This window comes from Rattus rattus, chromosome X (genome assembly GCF_011064425.1).
Source record: "Rattus rattus isolate New Zealand chromosome X, Rrattus_CSIRO_v1, whole genome shotgun sequence".
NCBI lineage: Eukaryota > Metazoa > Chordata > Mammalia > Rodentia > Muridae > Rattus > Rattus rattus.
In genome coordinates, this window is record NC_046172.1 from 82,478,405 (window position 1) to 82,503,221 (window position 24,817).

General features: G+C 36.1%; 1 protein-coding gene across 1 annotated transcript in view; it reads right to left on the reverse strand.

Moving 5' to 3' along the window:
* Nucleotides 1-24,817, reverse strand: part of LOC116888027 (protein diaphanous homolog 2-like) — a 178,116-nt gene that overhangs the window by 125,327 nt on the left and 27,972 nt on the right. Inside the window, exon 3 of the mRNA XM_032889436.1 lies at nt 14,899-14,994. Coding sequence (XP_032745327.1) covers nt 14,899-14,994 — 96 coding nt within the window. The remainder of the gene's footprint in view (nt 1-14,898; nt 14,995-24,817) is intronic.

Here is a 24,817-nt window from a genome sequence, read left to right on the forward strand (position 1 = left end):
GGAAAAGGAAACTATAATTAAGAACTATCAAGATCAGGTTGCCCTGTGGGCATTTCTGTGGAGCATCTCCTTAACTGCTGGTTAATGAGGGGTCCAGAATACTCTGGGTGACACCACCCTTAAGGCAGAAAGGCATGGGCAGTATATGAACTGTAGTACAGCAATCCTGTAAGCATCAATGCTCCATGGTTTCTTCCTACCTTCCTACCTGGACCTCCTGCCTGACTTCCCACAGTGATAGACTATAAATTATAAGCCAAATTAATTCATTCTTCCCCTAATTGCTTTTATTCATTATGCTTATCAAATCAACAGAAAAGCACTAGGACATGGCATTTTCATTTGTGATATGGATCCATTTGTTAAAGTATGGAAAGGTCTTAGATATATGGGGATTTACAAAAGTTTCGATGTCAATTCTTGTGTGTGTGTTCAAGTTATGTGGACTTACAACAGTGGCTCTCTAGAGGCTTTCCCCTCTTTGTTGTTGTTTTAAGATTACAAACTTCCTTTTCTTCTTTAAAGAATGAAGACCATGATGAGGGGTGCTTATCCTCTGACTTAAAGCTGCTACTCAGTGCATCCTAATGAGAGAATTAGGATTGACTAATTACTCAAATTACTGTTTTTCACCACCACAGAAATTCACACCATGTAGGTATTGTTAATAAAAAAAAAATACAGAGTATAATTACAGCCCTTGAGTAAAATTGTAGGACATAAGAGCTCCCGGGTTTTTCTTGGAAGTGAAAAGAAACAGAAAAGAGACAATGAAGTTGATAATCATAGCCAACATTGCATGAAGAGAGAGTCTACAAACTTACAAACTCTTTGACCTAAAAGAGCAAAACAGCAGGATTAGAAAATTTCTAGAATTGTATCTACTACTCTTACCAGAGACCTCAGAAGCTACATCTATTTACATAAAATACCATTGCTTTATTGAGTCTGTTTTTCAGAGAATCTCTTACAATTAAAATCCTCACCCTACATCCTTTAAAAGAGACTCACAAAGCAGATAATCATTTTGTCAAGCTTGTTGTATATTAAAGATTGCGTACACACTAATTTAAGTCATGTCGAGAAAATACACCTTAGATTTGACCTATTATAAAAACTAAGCTACATAACATGATTTTATAGTACCTTCTTAGATTTTTTTACATCAGTATCCATGTGTAATTTCTATTAACATTAATGTGCAGATTTACATGTGTTCACTAAAGGATGTATATTTTCAGGTTTTATTGAAATAAAAGCATCCAATAGCCTCTATTTATTTTTAGGCAATGTAGAATATGAAGAATAGCATAAATTCTTTTCATTTAAAAGTCTAATATTTATTTACTATCCTTCATCTACGAAACTCAGCACTCAAGAACTTAAACTGGTAGTCATAAAATACATAGTAATTGCTTGATGCTCTTAACATCAACAACCAAATGCAGCTGCATCTGAGGCTTAACTGTGCTACAAAATACAGAGGATAGTACATGACAAATAGCACAGCCAATTGAAATTGAAGGAGTAATATTCCTAAATGGAATGTGAGACGTACAACAACATTTCAATATTGAGAATTTTTAGGAGCAATGGTGAGGGGTGCTATGCTTTGGAAGAATGGAAGCCTGAAAAGGGACCATGGGCCAAGCACATTTAGACACTGTTTCCTCCTTTCCCTTTGCTCTTCCTGCAGCAGATCTCCCTCCTTGCTTGCCTTTTGAGTGGGGATTTAGTCAGATCTAGGATTATAATAAGGATTGTTTTGCTAAAAGCTTCATAAGCAATTGAAAACACTACCCTCCTCCTCCCTTGCTTCACAAGAAATGACCATCAGTGGTTTCACAAAATAAAGTATATGTGTACCTGATAGGTCACGGAAAAATATAATTTAATTTTATTACTTTAATTACAGAAATCATAAAATGGACTGCATATGCAATAAAAACAGATTATGCAACAAATACCTTTTGTTTTTTCAGATTGATTCAGAAATGTTTATGTAGTGGTTTGGCCTTAGCAATGACTAAAAAATCAGATTTGAAAGCTATTATAGGTGGCACAGACTGTCCTTACATAACTGGTATTTATATTTATCAATAAAAGTTGAGACTTAAAGCTTGCAGTAATAAATTTGTGGAGAAAGCAGGGAAAATTTATTATCTGTGATCCCTTCTTTATCTCCTCCTATTACATGTGGGACAACTGTAGTACTTAGGTGAGATAACTGAGTCTTAGTGGAGGGATTTTCTATTTTAAGCACAAGTCATGCATTAGAAAACCCTAAAGTAAAAAAATTAACATAGCAAATGTCAGGAAATTAAGCAAATTAAATGATACTGTCAATAGCAGGCAGCACTGTCAAAGGACTAATAACTGCTGTTAAATAGGATCAGGAATGGGTAATAGAGCTTTGAGAGTTGATAGGATGGCAACAAAGACATTTAATGTCAAGGCATAAAAGATATGTCGAGTACAATAGGTGTTATATTAAACCATCAGACTTTTTATTATTATTTTACCACTTCGATAGCTGATACAGATGGGTACAAATACAAGTAAAACCACAGTGAGCTGTTCCAACTGTTCGTGTGCATCAGTGTCAAATGTCACCTAGAACTAGTGTTAGCATAAGGAAGATTTGTGCCCCAATTCATGTATATAATTCCAAAACAAGCTTCTTTCCAAATGTACAAACCACAAAAAGTATCCATTATATATAAACTTTCAAAGCAGGCTTATTATATTTAATTTTAAGTATTATTTCCTTTTTCATAAATGTATACATGCCAGGTATCCAGTGATAGGTCACATTGTGAGTTCTGTTGTAATTAAAGAGCAAAAACTCATAAATGGGAGGGGGTTAACTTCATGTTATTTTAGAAAAGTAACATTTATATGATAAAAATATTACTTCCTTTGTTCTTCTGATTTAGTCTTGACATTATTAAAGGTGCTAGAAGAGAACACTTTGGAGTACATATTGAATTCCTCACTTTCATAATGAAGATGTGGTCCTCTGTAATCTAAAATTAATTTAAAACTAGCGAAGAAGAAGTAATATTCTACTATGTCTGTTTTGTTCTCTCTTATTTAAATTTAACAAGTGGTAGTAGCTTTCAGAACAAAATGCACAAAAGATTTAAAATTAGATGTCCAAGTTAAATTAGTCAAGTTTGCCTTCCATTATTTGAACAGGACTTATTTTTCATATTAACTTCTTTGAAAATTACTTTCTTATTAATAAGTTCACTCCTCTATTGAGTGAACTTCAGAAGCAGTGGCCATTTCATAAACTGCGCATTATTCGAGTTAAGACAAAGAAAATGACAGGTATGGTAAGAGAAGAAATAGAATCACAACAGAAAACACAAGTAACAGCCCAGCCTCAGTATTCTCTCTTTCAAATGCAAATCTAATAAGAACAGTTTTTCATTTGCTCATATTATTCTTTGACCAAAATTATGGTTTGGGTTTTTTCCTGTGTGTGTCTATATGTGATGTGATGTATGTGATGTGATGTGATGTGGTGTGTGTGTGTCTGTGTGTGTGTGTGTGTGTGTACGCGCATACGTATGTATGTGCATGCGTGCATGTGTGAGAGAGAGAAATAAAGAGAGAGAGAGGGAGAGAGAGGGAGAGAGAGAGAGAGAGAGAGAGAGAGAGAGAGAGAGAGAGAGAGAGAGAGAGAGAGAGAGAGAGTGAGATACCTCATACATGGTCTTCTCTATAGCACATTGGCAACTCAGAATGTATTGTAAGGACTGAAGTTAATTGGTAAGCCCCATTTAGCCAAGGACTGATAACTTTCTAGCATTCTAGGGACTGTCCTCTTAGACAATAAGTCACATGTTTTAATTTCTATAAACAGTTGGGTTGTACCAACTGACTAGGATGTGCTTGGTTTCATATAAGGTGGAGGTAATGGGCAGGAAGTAGCTCAGGATGTGTGCTTGCCCCTGATTGCATGGCAGGGGAAACTACCCCAGCCTTGTGGGTTCTGCTTTTATTCTCACCTGACTGACATAATTCAGTATCATTCTATGGGAGTACTGTATGCAACTGGCCAGTGTTCATCTTCCTGGCCAGTATTAGGTAAAGCATTCTCAAACTGGACAATCATGGGTTTGGTCTTTCTCCTCAGAATGTTCAGATTTAACAGTCAGTGCACATCATATGTAACAGTGACACTACTATGATGGAATTCATAGACACTCTCATTTGTGTTGTTTTTGAAGACTGGGTTGCAGTTGCTAATTTATCCACTCCAGTCCTGCCTCTTTAGTGAGCTGCTGCTAAGATGAAATAAGTGACAAAGAAGCTGTATGGTCTTCAATACCTCACTGTAGCTTTCACATCATTTGGAAAGTTAGCACCCCAGAGACCTCACCCAGGTATAAAAGCACTACCTTAAAGCTCAAACTTACATGGCCAAAGGAAGCAAGATGGCACGGCGGCATGTAAAACCACTGCAGCTGCAATATTTCTGAAGTAGGACACTCAGCAAAGGGCACGGGCTATTAATGTTTCTAGAAACATCATGTTTAATTCCTCTGTGAAAGATTTAGCAGCTTAGTGGAAAGATGCAGCTAAAGGGAAAAAACAGTATGAAAGAAGAGCTCTGCAAGGAAATTTGCTTAAACTAATATTAGAAAGAAAATAATTCAGAAATGGCTGCCTCGAATAATCTCCTACCCCAAGGCTAGAAGAAAAGGTCATAGCTAATTGGTACAAAAGCAGCTCTGGATACTTAGGAAGTGGTACCCAGTGATGAATTTCACGAAAACACTACCCTTTACCTGCAATTAAGCTAGGACACATAGCACAAATTATAACCCCTCCCCCAAGAAGCGATAAAATGGCACACTTCAAAACTGAACTTCTTTTCTGGGTAAAAACATTTCAAGTCACAATTAACTTTTATAACCCAATGAAGTAGGGGGACAAAAGCATCATAATGGTCAAGAACAAAAGTCAAGTAGCAAAGTAAACTGAAATCATAATTTCATTTAACACAATCACAATTAAAGACAGTGCTTTTCTAGTATCATGCTGGCTTAAGTAAACAGATATATACACACTGCAGAGCCGACCTATAATTTAAATTAGCCTTTACATAAAGTAAAAGAAGAAGAAGAGGAGGAGGAGAAGGAAGAGGAGGAGGAGGAGGAAGAAAAGAAATGAAAAAAGGTATATGTTTTCCAAATCTCAGAAAAATCTGAACGTATTAATTATCTTATAAGGGGGCATAATTTTTACAAATTTTGTTTTATATACCTAGTAATAAAGAACTCTCCTTAGAATAGAATTTAATTATGCCCTGTCCCAGGAGGAATTACCATTTTATTTGGATGACTTGTGAGAGACAAAAGTAAAATAATAAATCTACCCACTTGCTCACTGAAATCTAGAACTTCTTCCTTTTCACTGAATACACGAATATCTGCCAACCCATAAATGCATGTGTATTCTGAACAGACACTTTCTATCTTCCCCTTTTAAGGATGGTGTGAGTGTGTGTGTGTGTGGGGGTGTATGTGTGTGTGTGTGTGTATGTGGTCTACGTGTATGATTTGTAGAGAATAAAATATATCAGCCATGTAATTGTTTCTATCAATCATGACTGTAATAGTGTAACAATCTGATTATTTACAAGATGCATTACTTACTTTCACAAGCATTTCCAGTGGTTTTTAAGGTCAAAATATAGAAAGTCGCCAGGAGCTAAGAGTTCTGTCCAGAAGATTTTCTCTATTCCTTTTAATCATCCTTCATTGCCTCCTTTCTGCCACCCAAATCAGAATAATTTTGCAGAAAATAAGAGAAGGTTTATTTAAAACAATATGTAATCTCATTCTCACCTCTCTATCCAAGGACAGGGCAAACAATGCAATAGAGAAAATGGAGACAAAGAATGGTTTTGTGAAAGACAGAGTGAATGAGAGTAATGGAAATGTTCTAGCACAAATTCTAAGCAGGAAGGAAGAGTTGCTCAAGGGACCCCAGAGTATACAGCACAGGGAGCATAAAGAGTAGAACACGGAAGCATAAGAATAATCCAGAATACACAGATCTGTGCAGACTTCAACTTGCCTTGCATCTTACCCTACTAGGAAGTCTTCTTTCTACAGAAGACATCACACTAGTCAATACTATTTATGGTAACGGAAAATAAGTATTCAGATTGCCAGATGGGAACATCACTCCTTTCTTGTGTTCTTGAAACACATTCCACCTCAAATTCAAATTTTTTCTTATTATTTCTAGTAGGGATTCCTAAAATCTCACTATGTTGGAATCATATTTTAAGTTTTCTTTTTGGCCCATTACTCACTAATCTGTTATATTACACCACTAAGTATGAGTATCTCCTGGGTCTTCCGCATTAGGGTTCTTAAGAACATTTTCCAAATATTTTCATGCTTGCAAGTGATGAATAAGGGTTAATTTAAATTTGCACAAAAAATAAGAATCTACACATACAGAGTAGAAGGGTTTTTTAAAATCTTTTTCCCCCTTCTCAGCACAATAATGCTTATGGCTGGTCCTAACCATCTGTTGATATGTCAACAGAGTTACATATAAAAATATTATGTATAAAGAAAGCACTATCATTTTAAGGTATTACTGATAATACATAGTGACATGTTGTCTCAAACATGTAAAATACATGCTAAATTATCTAAATAGAATCATATTGCTTAACATTTGAAGATAATCTATCAATCACTTTATGAGGGACCAAAGTAAACATTTACTTTTGTGTAATAGGTATATATTTATTAATGATCAAGTATTTATTATAATTTCTCAATATAGAAGAAAGTCATGCTGATTAGTATTAATTTTCCTAACTATATGAAAATCATATACTTTTTGTTTTATTTTTTGTTTCCTTCTTTGTGTCCAGTATGCTCCTTGACTTTTTGAAAAACTGCAGAGTTCTAAATAATGTATGACAAAAGTTCCTTGTTCACTGCCCAGAGATACTGTATTGCTTACCTACAGTGTGCCACATATATGCTAGACAAACAAGAGATCAGGCCACTAAATCTAAAAACCTCAAGTTAAAGCCTTCCCAAGTGAAAAGGAAAAATACCATCTTGGACTCCAGACGGCCTTCAGACAAACAGTTTAACTCCTCAGAATGCTCCTACATACCAGATTAAAGCCCTTTAAACTTCAGAAAGGGCTGTTCTCCTGAGTAATTTAGGGAGAACATTGAAAACAGAATTAATTGCTTAATGTCATCTCTAAAGGCTCACCACTTCTGAAGCTTCATGGTCTTAGAGGGCAGATTAGGAAACACTGATGAGAAGACAGTTAAGTTGAAACAAAAGGCTGCAACCATCATTCAAATGTTCATTGTTTTGTGATGGGAATTAGGACTCCTGTGGAACAAACTGTGATTTGAAGATGAAGGTGTCAGTCAAATCCAAGTACAGTGGACATGAGAGTGATTGCATACAATTATATTCATTTTATATTAGGACCTCACTGTTTGTCTTCACTTGTCAAGATTAAACATTATTGAACAGGAAGGTCATATGAAGGTATCATACAGAGGACATTCAAGTTGCTCCTAAAATATACTCGGCTTTCATGAAATTACATTCAGAGTGATGTGGATTTTTTTTTTTTTTTCTTTCTTTCTTTTTTTCTTTTTTTCTTTCTTTTTCTTTCTTTCTTTTTTTTTTTTTTACTTTCTATTCTTTTAGTATAGAATAGAGTTTATTCAGGGCATGGGGAGTGCACGGAGCCATATTGGATTTGGGCCTAGCCGCTTTTTGACTGCTTGGCTCAAAGTGGCTAGGTGACTCTGGGCTGTTTTGCCACAGAGACTCACCCCTCAGATGACTGCCATAAGTCTTAAGATTGTTGGATAAAGCCTCTCCCATGAATTTACGGCACGGGAGTATAACATTCAAGGGATGCCTCAACTCGAGCAGATACCAGTTATCTCCTCAGTCAACACCGTGTCTCCACCACCTGACCTCATCGCCTGACTTTTTTTGCCTCCAGCTATCACTGCCTATACCTCATCTCCCCTCCTTCATATTTCACAAAGGTCACTCCCCTACCTGAAAGCCTTAAAAGCTGCAATGTTCATCCCAATAAACGAGACCTTGACAACAGAATCTTGCTTGGTCTCCTTCTTCGCTCGCCCCCCATTTAGGCCCAAGGGTAGCGCCCCTTCGGGACCCTGAATAACTGGGTCCCCGCTGGCGGGGACAGGGGAGGGGAGTTAAGAGGGTAGCAGGGCAGAAAAAGGCTGAGAGAGAGAGAGAGAGAGACAAAGAGAAAGAGAGACACACAGAGAGAGACAGAGAGACAGAGAAAGAAAGCGAGAAACACATAGAGAGAAAATAGAAGGGGCCAGCTATGAGTTAATAGCATTTTGGAACTCATTGCACTCTGAAATCCATCCTATCTCAAATCCCTACTCCACACCTGTCCTGTCCCTTTAACATATTCTTAAAATGGTTTTTAAGGTTACCAATAAATTTTTGATAGTTAAATCCTTTTTGTAAATTTAGTAGGGTGTCACTATAGTTTAAAATGGTTTCAAATTCACTGTTATAACCTAAAACTAAAATGTCAGCACAGGCTCAGTTTCCTTCTTGTGGTATATATCCTAAAAGCCTAATCCACTGGGTGGTCGGTAGTAATTGACTACTAAATATTGTTTGGATGAATGTTGTACTGTTGTTTTCCTAGTTGGTTTTGTTGCCTTTATTTATCAGAACCTCAGCATAAAACGCAAGATAATAAATATGCTATATACTAAACAGGGTTTCGTAGGGTAATATAATATCCGCTATTTATAAAATAGAAACTGATGAAATTCAGAGAAGAGAGGTCATCTTGAGTGCAAAAGAGATAAGAATAACTGGCAAGCTTAACGTAGCAATACTAAACCAAGAAATATAACATTTTCAAAGAGTTTAGTTATCCAAGAATGAGGGTGCTACTAAGTGCTACCTGGGAACTATCACGGGCTTATGTTTAGAATTTGCTTAATAGAGTAACATCTGATGAGAAGGGCTGTGACTTAAACATAATGTAGTTCCTCTAAAATTCTGTATGGCTATAAAACATAAGCAGTGCTATTTGGTACAACAGTGGAGTACAATTATAGAAGAGAGGCATCCTGCCCCCACTTCATCTATGACAACCATGAAGTTCTGATATCATGAAGATATAAGAGTCCTAGTTGCTAGAGTAGGCAGAGGACATGGGGATGTGTGTTACAAGGGTAAGGGTAGTGCATGCTTCGATTTTGTTTATGAAGTGGCTCCTGAGAACTTCAAGAAATGCTTCTGACACCCATTCCTATAGCTAAAGTGCTGAGTGTATAGAAGGAGAGAGAGTCAGCAAAACTTCTTGTATTTATATGAAACAGAGAGGACTGGAGAAATCTGAGCTTTCTTTAGAATAATAATTTTCCAGTACTTAGAGTTGGTTCAATCCTCTGCTGTATATAATATCATGTCTTGTCTCTTGTCTAGTCTCAAATGTCAAATTACAGCTTCTCATTTATGCTGTTACCTTGTTAATATATAAAAACTAGAATTATTTCCCGAGTTTCTTGTTCTTTCTTTTATTTTTTTTTGCAGTGACTTTGGAGTTTATTTATTTTTATTTTTTAATTGGATATTTTCGTTGTTTACATTTCAAATGTAACTCCCCAGAAATACCCTATCCCATTCCCCCTCCACCTGCTTCTGTAAGGGTGCTTCTGCACCCACCCGCCAACTCCATTCCCTGGCCTTCCCCTACACTGAGGCATGGAGCCTTCACAGGACCAAGGGCCTCTCCTCCCATTGATGCCTGAGAAAACCATCCTCTGCTGCATATGCAGTTGGAGTCATGGGTCTGTCCATGTGTACTCTTTGGTTGATAGTTTAGTCCCCGGGAATTCGGAGGTATCTGGTTGATCATGTTGTTCTTTCAAATGCAGTTTTCTTGGTTGCCTGACGTGATTCTGAGGTCAAAACACATTTACTCTCTTCCTCTCTTTCACTTCTTCACAATGTTTCTCTGGCATTATTAATGTCAAAGCTGTATATTAAAATCTAGCTATAAGCAAAACAGCTAGATTAGATACGTCATGCAGAGACACTCCTTATTTACAATGGACAAGGAAAGAAGTTGTTGGTTTGGTTGGAGTAGAGAAGCCAGCTCTAGATTTTTATTGCTATTTAGTAGAAAAAATTCAATGTGAACTTATATAGTTGTCTTTTAAGTATGTTTTTCATGCATATGCTGTCTTTTTCTATGTCCTTTTTCCTCTAAAGCTTATGCATGACAAAACCAGGAATATCGATGAGTAATTCCAAAGTGAGTTGTAAACACACTGAAATTAGGTGGTAACAAAGGATATAAAAAAGAGAGCCAATATAAGATTAAACACAGTTTAGTTGATAAGTCTATACCTCATTGTTAAGGGAAAGCAAAGTGGTTCTTTTATGTAGTAAATTTTGAGAAAACAAATTATTAAATTATTGGGACACAAAGGAGAAATGATAGAGGTTAAGGGAAATTTCTTTGACTCCTATGTCACATGCATACACTATTTCTCTCTTGATTACAAAACACTATATTATAATTTAACCACATACTTGACATTCTTGTTTTCCTTGAAAGTATGTTAGTTCGTCAAGGCAAATACATATCTGGTTTGGTTTTACTGCTGCAGTATCTAAACATACATATGTCACTAATGAGACAATAACTCTACAGCTGAAGTTGTCCTATCTGTATCTAGAGCTTCTATATTTATTCTCAATTCTGTAACAGTATTAAAAATAGCCTATTGAAATTTTATTTATTTTGTTTGTATGGTCTCTGAACCTGGAGTTCACTTATCCACTTCAGCTCAACAAACTGCTCGGCGAGTCTCAGGGATCCTCTTGCCTCCATCTCTACAGCTCTAAGTCTACAGGAACAAGCTACTATACGTAGCTTTTATATGGGTGTTGGGGATCCAAACTCAAGTCCTCATACTTGCACAGTAAGCACATTACTAACTCAGAGCCATCTCTCCAACTCCTCAGTGGGTATATTCTTTACAAAATCAGTACAAAGCACTTAAAAATGCAAGTCTCTTTGTATAATCGTCACATATATCCCTTGCTGTAGCTTACTTATGTGTTCTGTGCATACCACTGATAATGTTCCTATCGTTTAAAAAACCTTAGCTCCCCACTGTCTAAAAGGATTTCATGTTAATACATTAGTCTCTGACCCCAGTATTTCATGATGTGTCACTAACTTATTTTTCAGAGTTATCTCAATATCTTTAAGCTTTTTTTATATCCTATTTGCTTCTATGCTACATTGTTTGGTATTGTGAAAAAGGCTTGCTGTTTTTTTTTTGTCTCCATGTTTTTCTTTATGACATTTCATTTTACGGCAACCATGACCCTCACCTCCAACTCCCACTGCTAAAACCCTACTCATTCTTCAATACTTTTTCTTTTATGATTATTTTTCTGATATATCCAATAAGGCATGCTATCTTTTTCCTCTGAACTCACATAGTATATTATTAATACCTCTTATTTAATACCTACTATCTTTTGCATTATTCTGTAGTCTTTCTGTGCTTTTTATCTTTGAAGTAAGATACAAGGGTTTTATAACTAAGGGAATCTTATCTTAATTATTTCTGTATTGCCTATCATGTCTAGCATACTACCTTTTACAGAACACATGTACAACAAATTAATGAATATTTAGGGCTCATTTCCCTGAGCTTGATATCAGCAAATCCTGTGACGTGCGTTACTATTCAGTCTGTGTATCACTATAAACTAAGTAGTTATCTGTTGCCTCTGTGCATTTTGACTGGTTGGAGCATATATCATATTACTAATGATATTTTTAGTAACATCATTTGTGATATGAGAGTCTACCCTCAAATATCTTACAGTGCTTCAGCTGTCAAGTGGGCATAGGCCCATGTTATTTGGTAGAGTCACAATTGGGGGATTACTACATAGTCAGATTGGCCTGTGGTCATGCTTGTGGGGCATTTTCTTGATTGCAAATTGAAATGAGGTTTCAGCTGACTGTGGAAAGTACCACCCTTGGCTGGTCTCCAGGTTCCTGCCTTGAGTTCCTGTTTTGGATTCCACTGATGACTCCTTGTACCTTTTAAATTAAAATAAAACTCCTTTCCAAGTTGCTTTTGATGATGGTGTTGTATCACAGCAAGCTAGGACAATCCTCTAAATAGAAATGGTGTATACTCAATTTAATGGACCAAAGGTAATAGAGTTGTGAATGCTTTTTTATTTGCCTGTGATGCTCTGTGCGTGTGTGTGTGTGTGTGTGTGTGTGTGTGTGTGTGTGTGTGTGTGTGTGTGTTTGCCCACATGGGCATGCTGAGGGGGGGGAATAAGAGGTTCCATGGTAAAACTGGTAATTTAGGCAACTAATCATAAAATTTAGCTACACTTTTATTTTCTAGTGCCTGATGTGTTTAAACATGGAATTGAAACAGTTTTGGAATTAGAACCTCAGTGGTACATCTCCAGGTTTGCATATAGTAATTTTGTCTATAAGTGGTGATTGTGGAGATAACATGCACAATGGCAGAATGGTACATTTTCCTTGCTCCTGGTCATGTGGCTGTATTTTGAGATGATTATTTTGGGGGCTGGGCTGGCTGTCTTTTCAAACTTTTTCTCTCCTTGGGCAATCAGTATTTTTCCTAATTTGCTTTTCTGCTTTTATCTTGTCATACTGACATGACAGTTATGGTAAAGGACCAAGAATTCCAGTGAAGAATTGGGGAACGTTTCAGAATATCAAATCAAGGTGATGTTGGAATGGATCCAAACCAGATAACTAAGAAAATGTGGAACTGGCAGGCAAAGGTGATTTAGCTCAGAAAGGAAAGACAGGCAGAGACCTGCAGAAGTCCCTAGTTCTCCTTCTAGAAAGAAGCACGAAGGATTTTTGTTGTTGTTGTTGGCTTATGATTCTTTCTCACCTTCCCTACCTCCAAGTCCTTCTAGTTTCTTTTTAACTCAGGATGCCTGCTTTGGCTGTTGCTACTAGGAATGACTATCAGAGAAATAAATGGACTATGTTTTGTTGTTTTTTGTTGTGGTTTTAACTTCATTTACTTATACAAGCAATCTACAAACCAAAAGACATCGCAATTTTGATTACATGGAATCGGTATAATTATATTGTTTCTGAAGATACTCCTAGTGTTTCACAGACAATAGCAGTATACTGTCTTAGGTACCAACACATGAAAATCTATTGAATGAAAGATCTCCCTGTCTCATATAGGCTTTCTGGAATCAGAATGAGATATGACACTTATCAAGTAGGGACTTTAGCAAATGAGTATGCTTAGTATATATAGTCTAGAAGATAATAACAGCTTTTTCGATGGCACAGAATAACTTGCTTTAATTTATAAACTTTATTAGTTTCTTGCAGAAACATATATTGATTAAAACATTATTTCATTTTGCTTTTCACCAACTAGTGTTGCTAATGTTTCTTCTAATGGATGGAAGAAGCCTCTCATATCAGGTAGTCACCATTTTACACAGACAGAGAGAAGATGGTGGAATGACTACCTCCTACATAGCCTCTCTGCCATATACTTTTTACAAACTTATTACGAACATGTACACAGGGTTTGAAACATTCTTTTCTTAAGTTTTACAAAACTGTTAGAGAACATCTTTGATGACTTTATAAACATAAAGTAGTCTCATCTGCCAATTAAAGTACTATTCTCCCCTCAATCAAATCTTCACCAAACTCATCTCCATAAGCTTTCTATGTAGGGCAAATGTGGAACATTAACCATTACACAAACAGGAAATTTACACCAATGGGAAAATGATGAATATAACTTACGTGGGCTACAGCTATGAATTTCATCATTGCCCAAAGCTTTTGTGGACAATTCAGCACTAAGTACCACTCTTTCTCTCCCTTTGATGAATTTCAATGGCTACCAGTTTCAATTCTATTAATAACTTTAAGTCCAAAGCACAGAACACTTCTGGGAAGTATAAGCTAGTTAAGTCAAATTATACTAATTTAAATTAAGTAACTTTTGCATACTTAGTATTAATTTTTCTTTTTTCATTACTTGTCCAAATAGCTTTATAGCCAAGAAGGGGAAAATTAAAATCAACATGCCTAGCTTTTTCCTAGGTCAAGAAAGTTATGAAAAGAACATATAAGGAAGTGGTATTGGAGGGAGTGATCAGACAGCTGATTTGGATTACCCTGAAAACAGTTACAATTTCTCAGACCCACATGGTCTCAACAGAGACCGAATTCTACTTGTCTTGCTTCATTTATGTAGCTCCCCACCGAGGTCAGTTTTCATACCATAACTTTATCTGTTAGAAACCAAACCAAACCAAACCAACAACAACAACAAATCAAGCAGACCATTGCTCCAGCAGTACTCTCTGAGTTTGAGGATCATGGTGATTCTCCCACTATTTAACAATACTGAGCAATACACTATAGTGAAAACCAAAACTCAACTATAGAAACAAACACTTAGTTTTCTTACCTGTGAAGAGCTAAATATAACATGCTTGAGTCAATTATTTTTAATGATTTAATTACATTTATGGTTTTTAATCACCTTCTACCCAAGCCTCATGCTCATAAAATAACAATTAAAATATTTAATATTAAACACAGTGGGAGTCCTTATTTCTGATTTTTTTTTCAGAGCACACAATAAAAGATATATTTACAGGGTTAAAGCTTGCAAACTTATTAGACATAGTGGCTTACGTAGATTCCACACATGACCTCAGATCAACTTTTCTTTTATGGAAGAGGGACTTGATGTAGAACATTCACACATCACCAGACTATGTAAGCTAAAGTGGGTCTTACCTGGATGCCTTGGAATTCGCTTTCTGCGGTCTCTGAATGCTGCACCTGACTGTAGGGCTTCCAGAAGATTATCCATCACTCCAGTCTCATCACCCTCTGGAGGATGAGAGAAATCAGAATTAATCTTACAGCAATTAAAGTTAAACTACAGGAAAATAAAGGGAAAAACTCCTGTCAGATTTACATAATACGCTTAAATTAAAGACATATATCTGTTTTAACTTAATGGCTCCTGTCAGTTTCTAGCATCACAGACTACTTTGCTTATTACGCACCATTAAGCAAAATTTATGCCAATCCTACTGTTCTTTCAACTTAAAGACCTTGTCTTTTCTATTATTGATGACACACTCAGTATGCAAATAAACAGTAGCTGATCAGCTACTGCTGCCTTCCTGTTAAGATTCTTCTAAGATATTCCTAAGCAAGAAACCACTGACCTGGCTTAATGCAATCCATGTGCAGGGCGCGATTTGATGAAGCAGAGTTATACAAGGTTAAATACTGATTGTATTAATGCTGTCAGCATTCAACCATCATCTGCGATTATCTCAAAAAGCACTATTTGCAAAACACATTTGCATTCAATCCTTACCTAATCCATATCCTTTACTCAATTTGAATTGCTGACATTCTATAAAGAAAAGGTGACCATAACACCTGAAAGGCCATATTCTATATTGAGAGACATCAGCTAAAAAAAAAAAAAAAAAAATCTCATTTGCTTTTTTAGAGTGCTGGTGCATGCCTGAAGATTTTTCTTATAGGAAAGAACTATTAGAAACAAGAGTGGAGAGTACTCAAAGAATGTTCATGGAATTTCCTAACAGGAACAACATTTACATTTAAGGCATTGCACCATACTCTTACCTTTGAAAATTCTGGCCATCAAACACATTCCTGATATTTCTAACAGTATTTATAATAGAAGGTCAGTTGACAGGAATGCTACTGTGCTGTATATAATCCACAGTGACCTGAGTCTTCTCATGCCACATTACCTAGCTGATGAAAAAACCCTAACTAGGTAGCTCCTATGAACTAACTCTATGGGACTGGAATATGGGATATTTATAAGTAGGAAAGATAAGAAAAGAATAGAGGACCAGAGCTCCCAGGGACTAAACCACCAACCAATGAATAAACATGGAGGGACCCATGACTCCAGCCACATATGTTGTAGAGGATGGCATTGTCCAGCATCGATGGGGAGCAAAAGCCCTTGGTCCGGTGAAGGCTTTTTTCCCCAATGTAGGTAATGTCAGGGCATTGAGTTTGGAGTAGGTGGGTGGGAACAGGAGCATCTTCATAGAAACAGAGGGAGAAGAGATGAGAGAGAGGAAAAGGGGATAACATTTGAAATGTAAATACATAAAATATCAAAGAAAAATAAAATTATAAAAAAAGAGAAAAGAATGGAGGTTAAGGAAGAAGATACTATCTCCTATTCCAGTCTAAGGTTAAATTCAAATCCTATTTTGATTCAAAAGACACTATCATATTACGGGGAAATTTCTCTTATGGCATAAGAACAAGCTAAAATCACTATGCTTTTCATTTGATTTGAAACTTCTTCGATGTCATAATTATTTATCTTTTTAAAATAAGCTAAGACAGGATATTGAATAAAAATGGAAAGGAAACACAGAGGTTCTCCAAACCAATATCTGGTAAAAATGTAGCATAGAGAGTATTCCCAGCTATTAAATAGAGAAAGAGGGATGGGGCTTTTTAAATGTAAAGATCAGTGACATTTGAATCATCACCCAATAGCTCACAAAAAGATTAACAAAGTAGTTAAATAGCTGGGTATAGTTGGAATGTGGCTAGAATGATTAAATTTTATGTATTAGATGTTTTAAATTAGACATCAAATGATATGTAAATGGACCAAAGTATGACTCTAAATCATTCAGATAAAAGAAACCATATTTAGAAATAAGGATATATTTGACATATTTTATGACACCAAGTCTTAAAAATTTAGTGCATAATGTCCTTTTGTACACTTTATTTCTGGTCAGCTGGAATTCAGGTGTTCAATAGCACATGTGGCTTGAGGTCACCATATTGGGCAGTATAATTAAGAGCAACAGGAAGCCATGTTACATGATCAAACTTGAGTTTAAGAGAGGCTCACCAAATAGCACTGTAGCAAAAAGGGAGGTAGAGAAATGTCTAAGAACATAGCCAATACTGGAGACAGATAAGAACCTCAGAGTGTCAGTCTGCACTTTCTCCCTTGCTGGAGATGAACTCTCTTTCATTGTTGTGTGTGTCTCCACTGGGCCTACTTAACACCAGGTTTGCCAGTAATAGCTTCAGGTGACTTGCCTACCTTTGCTTCCCACCTCACTAGAGGAATTCTAGGCACTTAATTCATTATGAATGGCTTTGAGATGAATTCTGGGGATTCAAATTTGGGTCCCTGTGCTTGCACTTTCACAGCAAGCACTTGTATCCACTAAGTGTTCTCCTCAGCCACTGAACTGCAATATTTAAGCAGAAGTCACAAAAAGAATTATGAAGATAGAGAAGAAATTTTCACAGCTAAAGAACAGAGAGAGGGTAACAATTCAAGTGGATCTCCTGTGGTCTTGTGAAAATGCTAATTCTAAAGACTGCATAAATGAGCATGTGCAAACAAGTGCACATAACAGTGTGCAAAACAACATCTATTTATGGTTTCTATAAATTAAATGAAAATATGAAATTTTATAACATAATGTCCTTGATATTGTTTCATTAAAAATCTTTAATGATAGTATACTTTGATTAGAGTAAAAATGTGGAATACAAACATAAAGATGGCAAAAATCCATCCCGATCCCTAGCCTTTTAAAAAACTATTATGATACAGCATATTTCTCATCATCATTCCTTTTTTCACTTGGACATATTTACGTATTTCCCCTGATGTTTACCTTTCTTACTATTCATGGCCGGGTAGCAGTGGTGCATAGTTTTAGGCCCAGCACTACAGAGGTAGAGGCAGGCGGATCTCTGAATGTGAAGCTAACCTGGTCTACAAGTGAGTTCCAGAACAGCCAGGGCTACACAGAGAATCCATATCTTAAAAATAAAACCAATAATATCATCAACAACAAGAAGATTTAAAATCATGAAACTATTGCTTATCTGTTTGTTATGTTATATTTATCTCTGTCATAAACCATTATAACCGTCAAAGTATTTTCTCTTATTACCCATCACTCATGCCCTGGGAGTGATACTGTTTCTGTTGACAACACTTATACTACATGGTGCTTCCAAAACCACAAAAGAAACAGTAAGAACAGATTTTTATAAACATCTCACACTTATCAAAGAGAAGAATTACAATTCCTCAGTCCATTACATTTTCATCTGCTCTGTGCTAACTTTAAACGGAGCTGAGTGGTTTTCATACAATGTCTAACCTTAATAGATCTAAGTTTTAAAATATAATCATAGGGCCAATCTTTATTCCTTCCAAAACAAAAAATGAAAAAAACCACTATGGTCACTGGAAAAAAATATTACTTTTCATTTTGAATGAATTTCAGTGAAATTTGGTTTGTGATTGAATTGTGTGAGAATGACAGTTCACTTAAAATTTCCAAGTTCGTATAACTATGAATTCACATTTATATGTAATTAGTAGGGAGTAACTTTTTATTGTGCATGAAGTTAACTCAATAGGAAAATGTGTTCCTTTTTTATTGTAAAAGAAGAATATTGAACACAGAAAAGCTGCTTTTTAGAAAACTTACACTACTTATTTTGCTGAGTAAAGGAATATCACAAGGTAATTTAGTAATGATTTTTAGCCACTGACATTATTATATGTGGGCATGGCTGAGAAGTAACAATCCACAGTACACTTCATAATCTCTCATCACACAATTAGTCATCAAGAACACCGAAGAGCTAGGCAGGCTTTATGTAGATTCAGGACTCTGTAAGCAGTTTATCATCTGATGAAATTAAAGGTGTGGGTGACACCTTCTGCCTCATGTTTCCCATGGGATTTATCATTCAATAGATGATGAAACAGTTTTCAGCAATAAAGTTAACCTCCATGGTATTGACTTATTTCCCCAAAAGTGTTTGGAGATGCTTACAGATTAAAATAAACACTAGGTAAATTAATATTCTCTGCTATGCTTTTGTGCAAAACTATTCCCCGATGGCCAGCACATACTGATGTGAGAGAATTCTCTATGGGTTTCTCACAATTTCCACAAGATTTAAAAGTCTATTTTCATAGCGATAGTCTAACATGACACGGAGCTTCTATCTATGGTGAATGATAGGTTTGTCCGCTTTAAAAACAAGTCATATGTTTCTCCAGGACAAATACTATGTAGCTTTGCATTGAATTCATTATAACAGATTAGGGGTTTCCTAAACATACTGTTCCTCTGGAGTGCTACCAAGCCATTGTCTATGTACCATCCACCTTGCAGCACCTCTGTACTGCTCTAGGGAAGTTGAAGAGCAAAGAAAATCATAAGAAAATGAGAACATATAATTCTTATTGCTTACTAAACTATGTGTAACAGTGGAATGTCTGACCTCTGAGTTATGTGTCTTCCATTAATGTTGTAGCTTTACTGTTTATGATTCTTTGCTTTCATTCTGGTATCAAACATTGTTAATTTGAATATTAATCAACTAAAGAATATAATGGGCACTTCTATTATTGAAGATGGCACTCTAGTTCACTAGGATTGAGAATTACTAATCCAAACCTAAATTCAGTGTAATTTATCTTCAATGCTTGGGAACAGGTTTTTTGTTTTCACCATCTGCTGCATTTTATAAATTTGTGCACATTTTATCAGTTGAGCACACCTAATCCAAAACCCAATTTTTTTCAAAAGTTTCCAATTTGGGAGAGGTTCAGATTAAGGATGTAATTTCCTAAAATCTTAAAAGGACTTCATTATTGTTTCCTCAAATTTTCCATCTTATAACTGATGTTTGCTGTAAAAACTGAAGAAAGTCAATATCAACCAGTGATAAGTGACCCCAAAGAAACAAATGTTTCTTACTGAGGGTAGGACCCTTCTATATGAGATAGTATTTGTATATATTAATTTTAAAAATTCAACTATGCTTTCTATGAACTTGAAAAACAGGGATAGAAGTTACGAATCAGTAGGGCTTAAATCAAGCCTCCAAAACCATTACATTTCTGTAGTAATTTAGGCATTGTAGTTACATGTAAATGAAAGAGAAATAGAACCAAGCTATCAACAATTATAACTGTTTTAAAGACAATTTGAGACTGTAACTCAATGCATATTTATGTGTGGCCATTCTCTCTTTCTGTATACACTGCAAGTATACAAACTTACAAATAATGATACTTACAGAACTTAGGTATACAGTTTGAGGTGTTTCGACAGATTGATATATACCCATGTAACCACCACAATCCAAGGACAGAATCACCTTCTTTTTGTTATCTCTACCACTTGGGAAAACTTCCGATTTTATATCATCTGATATTAATTTTGACTTTTACTATATACTTTACAAGTTTGTTTTAGTATTTATTTTTATTATGGGTATTTTAATATGGGTGTTTTGCTTGTATGCATGTCTGTGTACCATGTGTGTGCCTGGTGACCATGGAGGGCCAGAAGAGGGGGGTTGATCCCCCGAAGTGAAAAGCACAGATAACTGTGAACCACCATATGGGTGCTAGTGATCAAACTCAGGTCCTCTGGAAGAGCACTCAGTGCTCTTGCCTGCTGAGCCATCTCTCTTATTATGTATTTTTATCGTTCTGGAGTTTGAAACCAGATTTTGTCTTTATTGAGCAAGCACTCTACCATTGAACTCTATCCCTACTCCCAGAACATACAGTTCTCAATGAAGAAAAGAGTGGAGGTCATTTTGAATCAGCATAGTCACTTGAGAGAATGTAAGTATGGCCAGGATAAGCCATGAGGAGAGAAAGACTTGAAAGACCCACAGTTACAATGAAATAGAAATGATCAGAGAACAGATCTAAATGGGTTTAGACTATCAAAGGGACCAGATCCAAAGGGGTTCAAGCAACTCTAAAAAATCCATGGTTAGATCTTCAGGAGGAAAGTAATGTGCTGAAGGTGACATTCAAGACCAGCTTCATAGCAGTCTACAAAAAGACTGGCATGGGTGAGAAATCAATTATGAAAAATGAATAGAATTTAATCCACAGTGGCATATATTGTTCTGCATATAAGCCTAGGCCAACTTAGCTGGTTCATTTGGACACTTTTGGTAAAAAGCCTATGTAGAAAACTTAAATTGGTTTTGTGAGTAAGGTCATCAGCAGTAGTAACCGGAAGCTGACAGCTTAAAAAGGCAGTGACAAGTGAAGCGCCAGAAAAAGCAGTGTTAGATTCAATCTTTCTCACATAATCTATCATGGTCCAGATTAAGAACATGTGCATGATGTATGGATTTGCACATGACATGGAATTAGAAGACGGCTCACTTATCAAAGAAGAAGCAAACAAAATCCTTTCTCAGGAATCCATAAAAAAAATGAAGGCCCTGGACTGATAAATAATAGCTCTCACAGTTTAACTTGGAACAACAGAAGGGAATGAAGACCAAGAAAGTCCCCTGCAATATGGTGAAAACAGTACACCATGCTGCACACATTAATATTTCTGGCTAAGTCTAAGAGTAGTGCCGTCAGTAAATCAGAAACAAGAATCAAACCATTATGCAAAGCACTTATTTCACAGATGTAAAAGAATCCTGAACGACAAGTATATATACAGTCCATAGCGCCTAGAAAGCCACTACCTGACGGCAGGATTTTGCTTGTTTGTGGTTTAATTAGAAAGAAGGTAACGGTGATTTGGAAAAACCAGCAGATGGTCCCTAAGATAATGGTTTATGAAGTGATTTACAGGCAGAAACTGTGGTAAAAAGAATCAAGGTATTATTCCAGAGAGATTAAAAGCAGGTATAAATAGAAAACACCGCGCTCTAGAAGTGATGAAAGCAGATGCTCCTGTTCAAAGGGAGAAAAACTTGCAGTGATCGGCGCTTAGAAGAAGCCAGTAGCAACCCTGAGCTAAGGTGGGGCAGGTCGACGATTATACTATACAGAGACTAACATTTGTCAGAGAATATAGAAAAATACTGCATGCCCACTTTCCAGCTGCTTACAGAATTAAACTCCTGTAATGAAAATTACAAGTATGGGGGAACGATGTTTCACAAAGTAGACTTATACTCATTTTGTTACCTTATCTCATTGTCAGAACAGGTAATTCATGAGTTTCCAGCAATGAAGGCCCCATAAACATCAAAGTACACAGTACTCAGTTGAGATAATTTCAACCTCAGGGAACTGTTTTCGGTGCTTAGAATCATGGAATATACTTTGGAGGGGTTGGATGATGTCATAAGGTAATTGGATATTCTACTTTAAACTGATGAATGATGAACACTTAGTTGATTTTGCCCCAACTACTTACAAGTTGTGTGCTATGTAAGAGTTTATCAGGGAAATTGACTTGAGAATTAAGGGTGCCTGTTGTATTTGCATCTTAAAGAGATGCTTGTTAACACACATGAATGGATTTCTAATGGTAGACTCTCTATATAGGAACGTTTTGGCCAGAGGCACATTTCTGGCAGCTTGCCTGAGGAAAGAGATCTTAATAGGAAACAGTAGTTAAAAAATAATGTTTATGCTTACTCATTTTCTCTTCAGCTACCTATATGCTAGAATATTGGTAGTTGAAAATTATGTGTTCTATAAATAAACAAACACCCAATAAACCTGAATGTTAATGTTTACCAGGAAAACATTGTTGATGCCGCTGGTAAAATATCTCACATCCAATATTTTAAATAATTAATATTTCAAAGAGACCTTTGAAATACCTTGTGTGTTTTATCAGAATCAATCATTTACTAAGGGCATGAAACACTAGTGGAAAAAAAAGCAAGAAAAGCAAGTCTTTCTGATAAGATAAGGCAAAGATCTCTTTTGGAGGTAGGAATATTGATAACATCTAGCATTTACTGAGAGCCTAGTATATGCCACACAATATAAACCCAATTAAAATTAGATCCCATTTTGTTTTCCAGCCAAAGAAACTGAAACAAAGATAGATAAATGAATTTTCTGTGGTTCATAGAATATGGAATGGCCAGATAGAACCAACACAAAAACCTTGAATAGCGATGAACCCTAGCTCTGATGGTTACTAGCAACTTGTCTCCAGTTTGTTACAACCCCTTTGCTAAGGATAGTTCCATGCTTTGAATGGCTTTTAAAAGTAAAGAAGAATATCATATACTACACACAGCAATGTTAGAAATTCAATTTTCAATCCCCACCATCTTATAGAAACACTCTCATTCATAAAGCATCATTTATGGCAGCTTTTGTGCTATATGAACAGAATTTAGTTGTGATACAGACTTTGTGGCTTGGGAAAACTAAAATGCTTACCAGTTAGCTCTTTATATAGAAAGTGTTGTCCATTCCTCTCTAAAGCACATGCTGCCAATGTAAACACTATATGGATCTTCAAATTTGCTTCTGAGGTGTTGAAGGAACTTTGCAAGGGCCAGTCAAATAAAACAGGCTTCACCATAGTAGAAAGTAAGTGAGAACATCAGCATTCAGTATAAGGCTACTTTCAATTGAGATGCTTCCCATTTATTTCAGTGCAGAGTCAAGGGTGAGACAGGTATGAAGCATATATAGATATGTGAGACAGGTATGAAGCATGTACATATATATATATATATATATATATGTGCACGTGCATGTATGTGTATGTGTATGTGTATATGTATAGATGTACATACACATATACATACAAGCAGATTCTTCCTTTTTCCATCTTTATCCACTAATGTAAGCTGCAATATTAAATTGTACTCATATATATCAGAAGTGTTTGCTTCCGCTCCTTCACTGAGGCCAGAGTCCATAGGCAGTCCTTTACACTTTGCTATGCAAGCTTTGTGTTCCTTTGCTAGTTTCAAATAGGCTGAGAGAGGAATCATTTTGTAATCTGAAGACAACCATCTACAAGGTAGTATATCTAGAAGTAATAGCTTCAATTTAATAGTTCTCTAAAAAGCTTTTTTGCATGTTCCTTGGTGTCTAGCACGAGTGGAGTGGAAATGACTTTGCAAAACCTGCCATTATGAGAGTATACCCAGGCAATTGTAACAATGTCTCCCATCGAGCAGTAAAGGTAGTCCACCGCCAGGTACACAAACATGCTGTGAATGAAGGGACTGCAACTCTTAATTGCTGATGGTTGGCATGCAAGCGGTGAGTGGACAATTCATCAGCTGTCAATCTAACTTTCAAATTGTACTGTTCTTCTCCTGCTTTTCAGATTCTATAATGAATCACCTTGCCCAACAAGTTCCTGTGCAACTGCAGAAAGGCAATTAATAACTTCACTGTTTCTATTAGCATATATTCCTTGTCACTCCATAGTTTTGCATAGCAACTTATGTGATATTTATCTTTTAAGTGCAGGAAGTTCATGTGTATATGAAATTTTCTATCTTTCAAATTAATTATTAAAATAAGTGTGTATGGCAGTGGGAGGAGGGTTGTCATGCAAATGCCACAGCACACTTGTAGAGGTCACAGGACATCTTTCTACCTTGTTTAGGCAGGGTCTATGTTATTTCTGCTGCTCTAACGTATACTGTAGCTATCTGACCCTGGATCTTTAAGTTGGTTCTAGGATCACACCTTGCTTATGGAGGTAGGATTAAAAATTGATTAGGGATTGAAAACTGAATTTTTTTAATTTATGCATTCATGACATTTTATTTTCCCTGGAAAAGTTCTCCATCATAAAGTAGTTTATTTCTTTCAGCTAAGAAATCTAAGGAAGGAGGAGGGAGCAGTGAGGTGCTAGGATTCAGGGAGCTACTAGCCAGT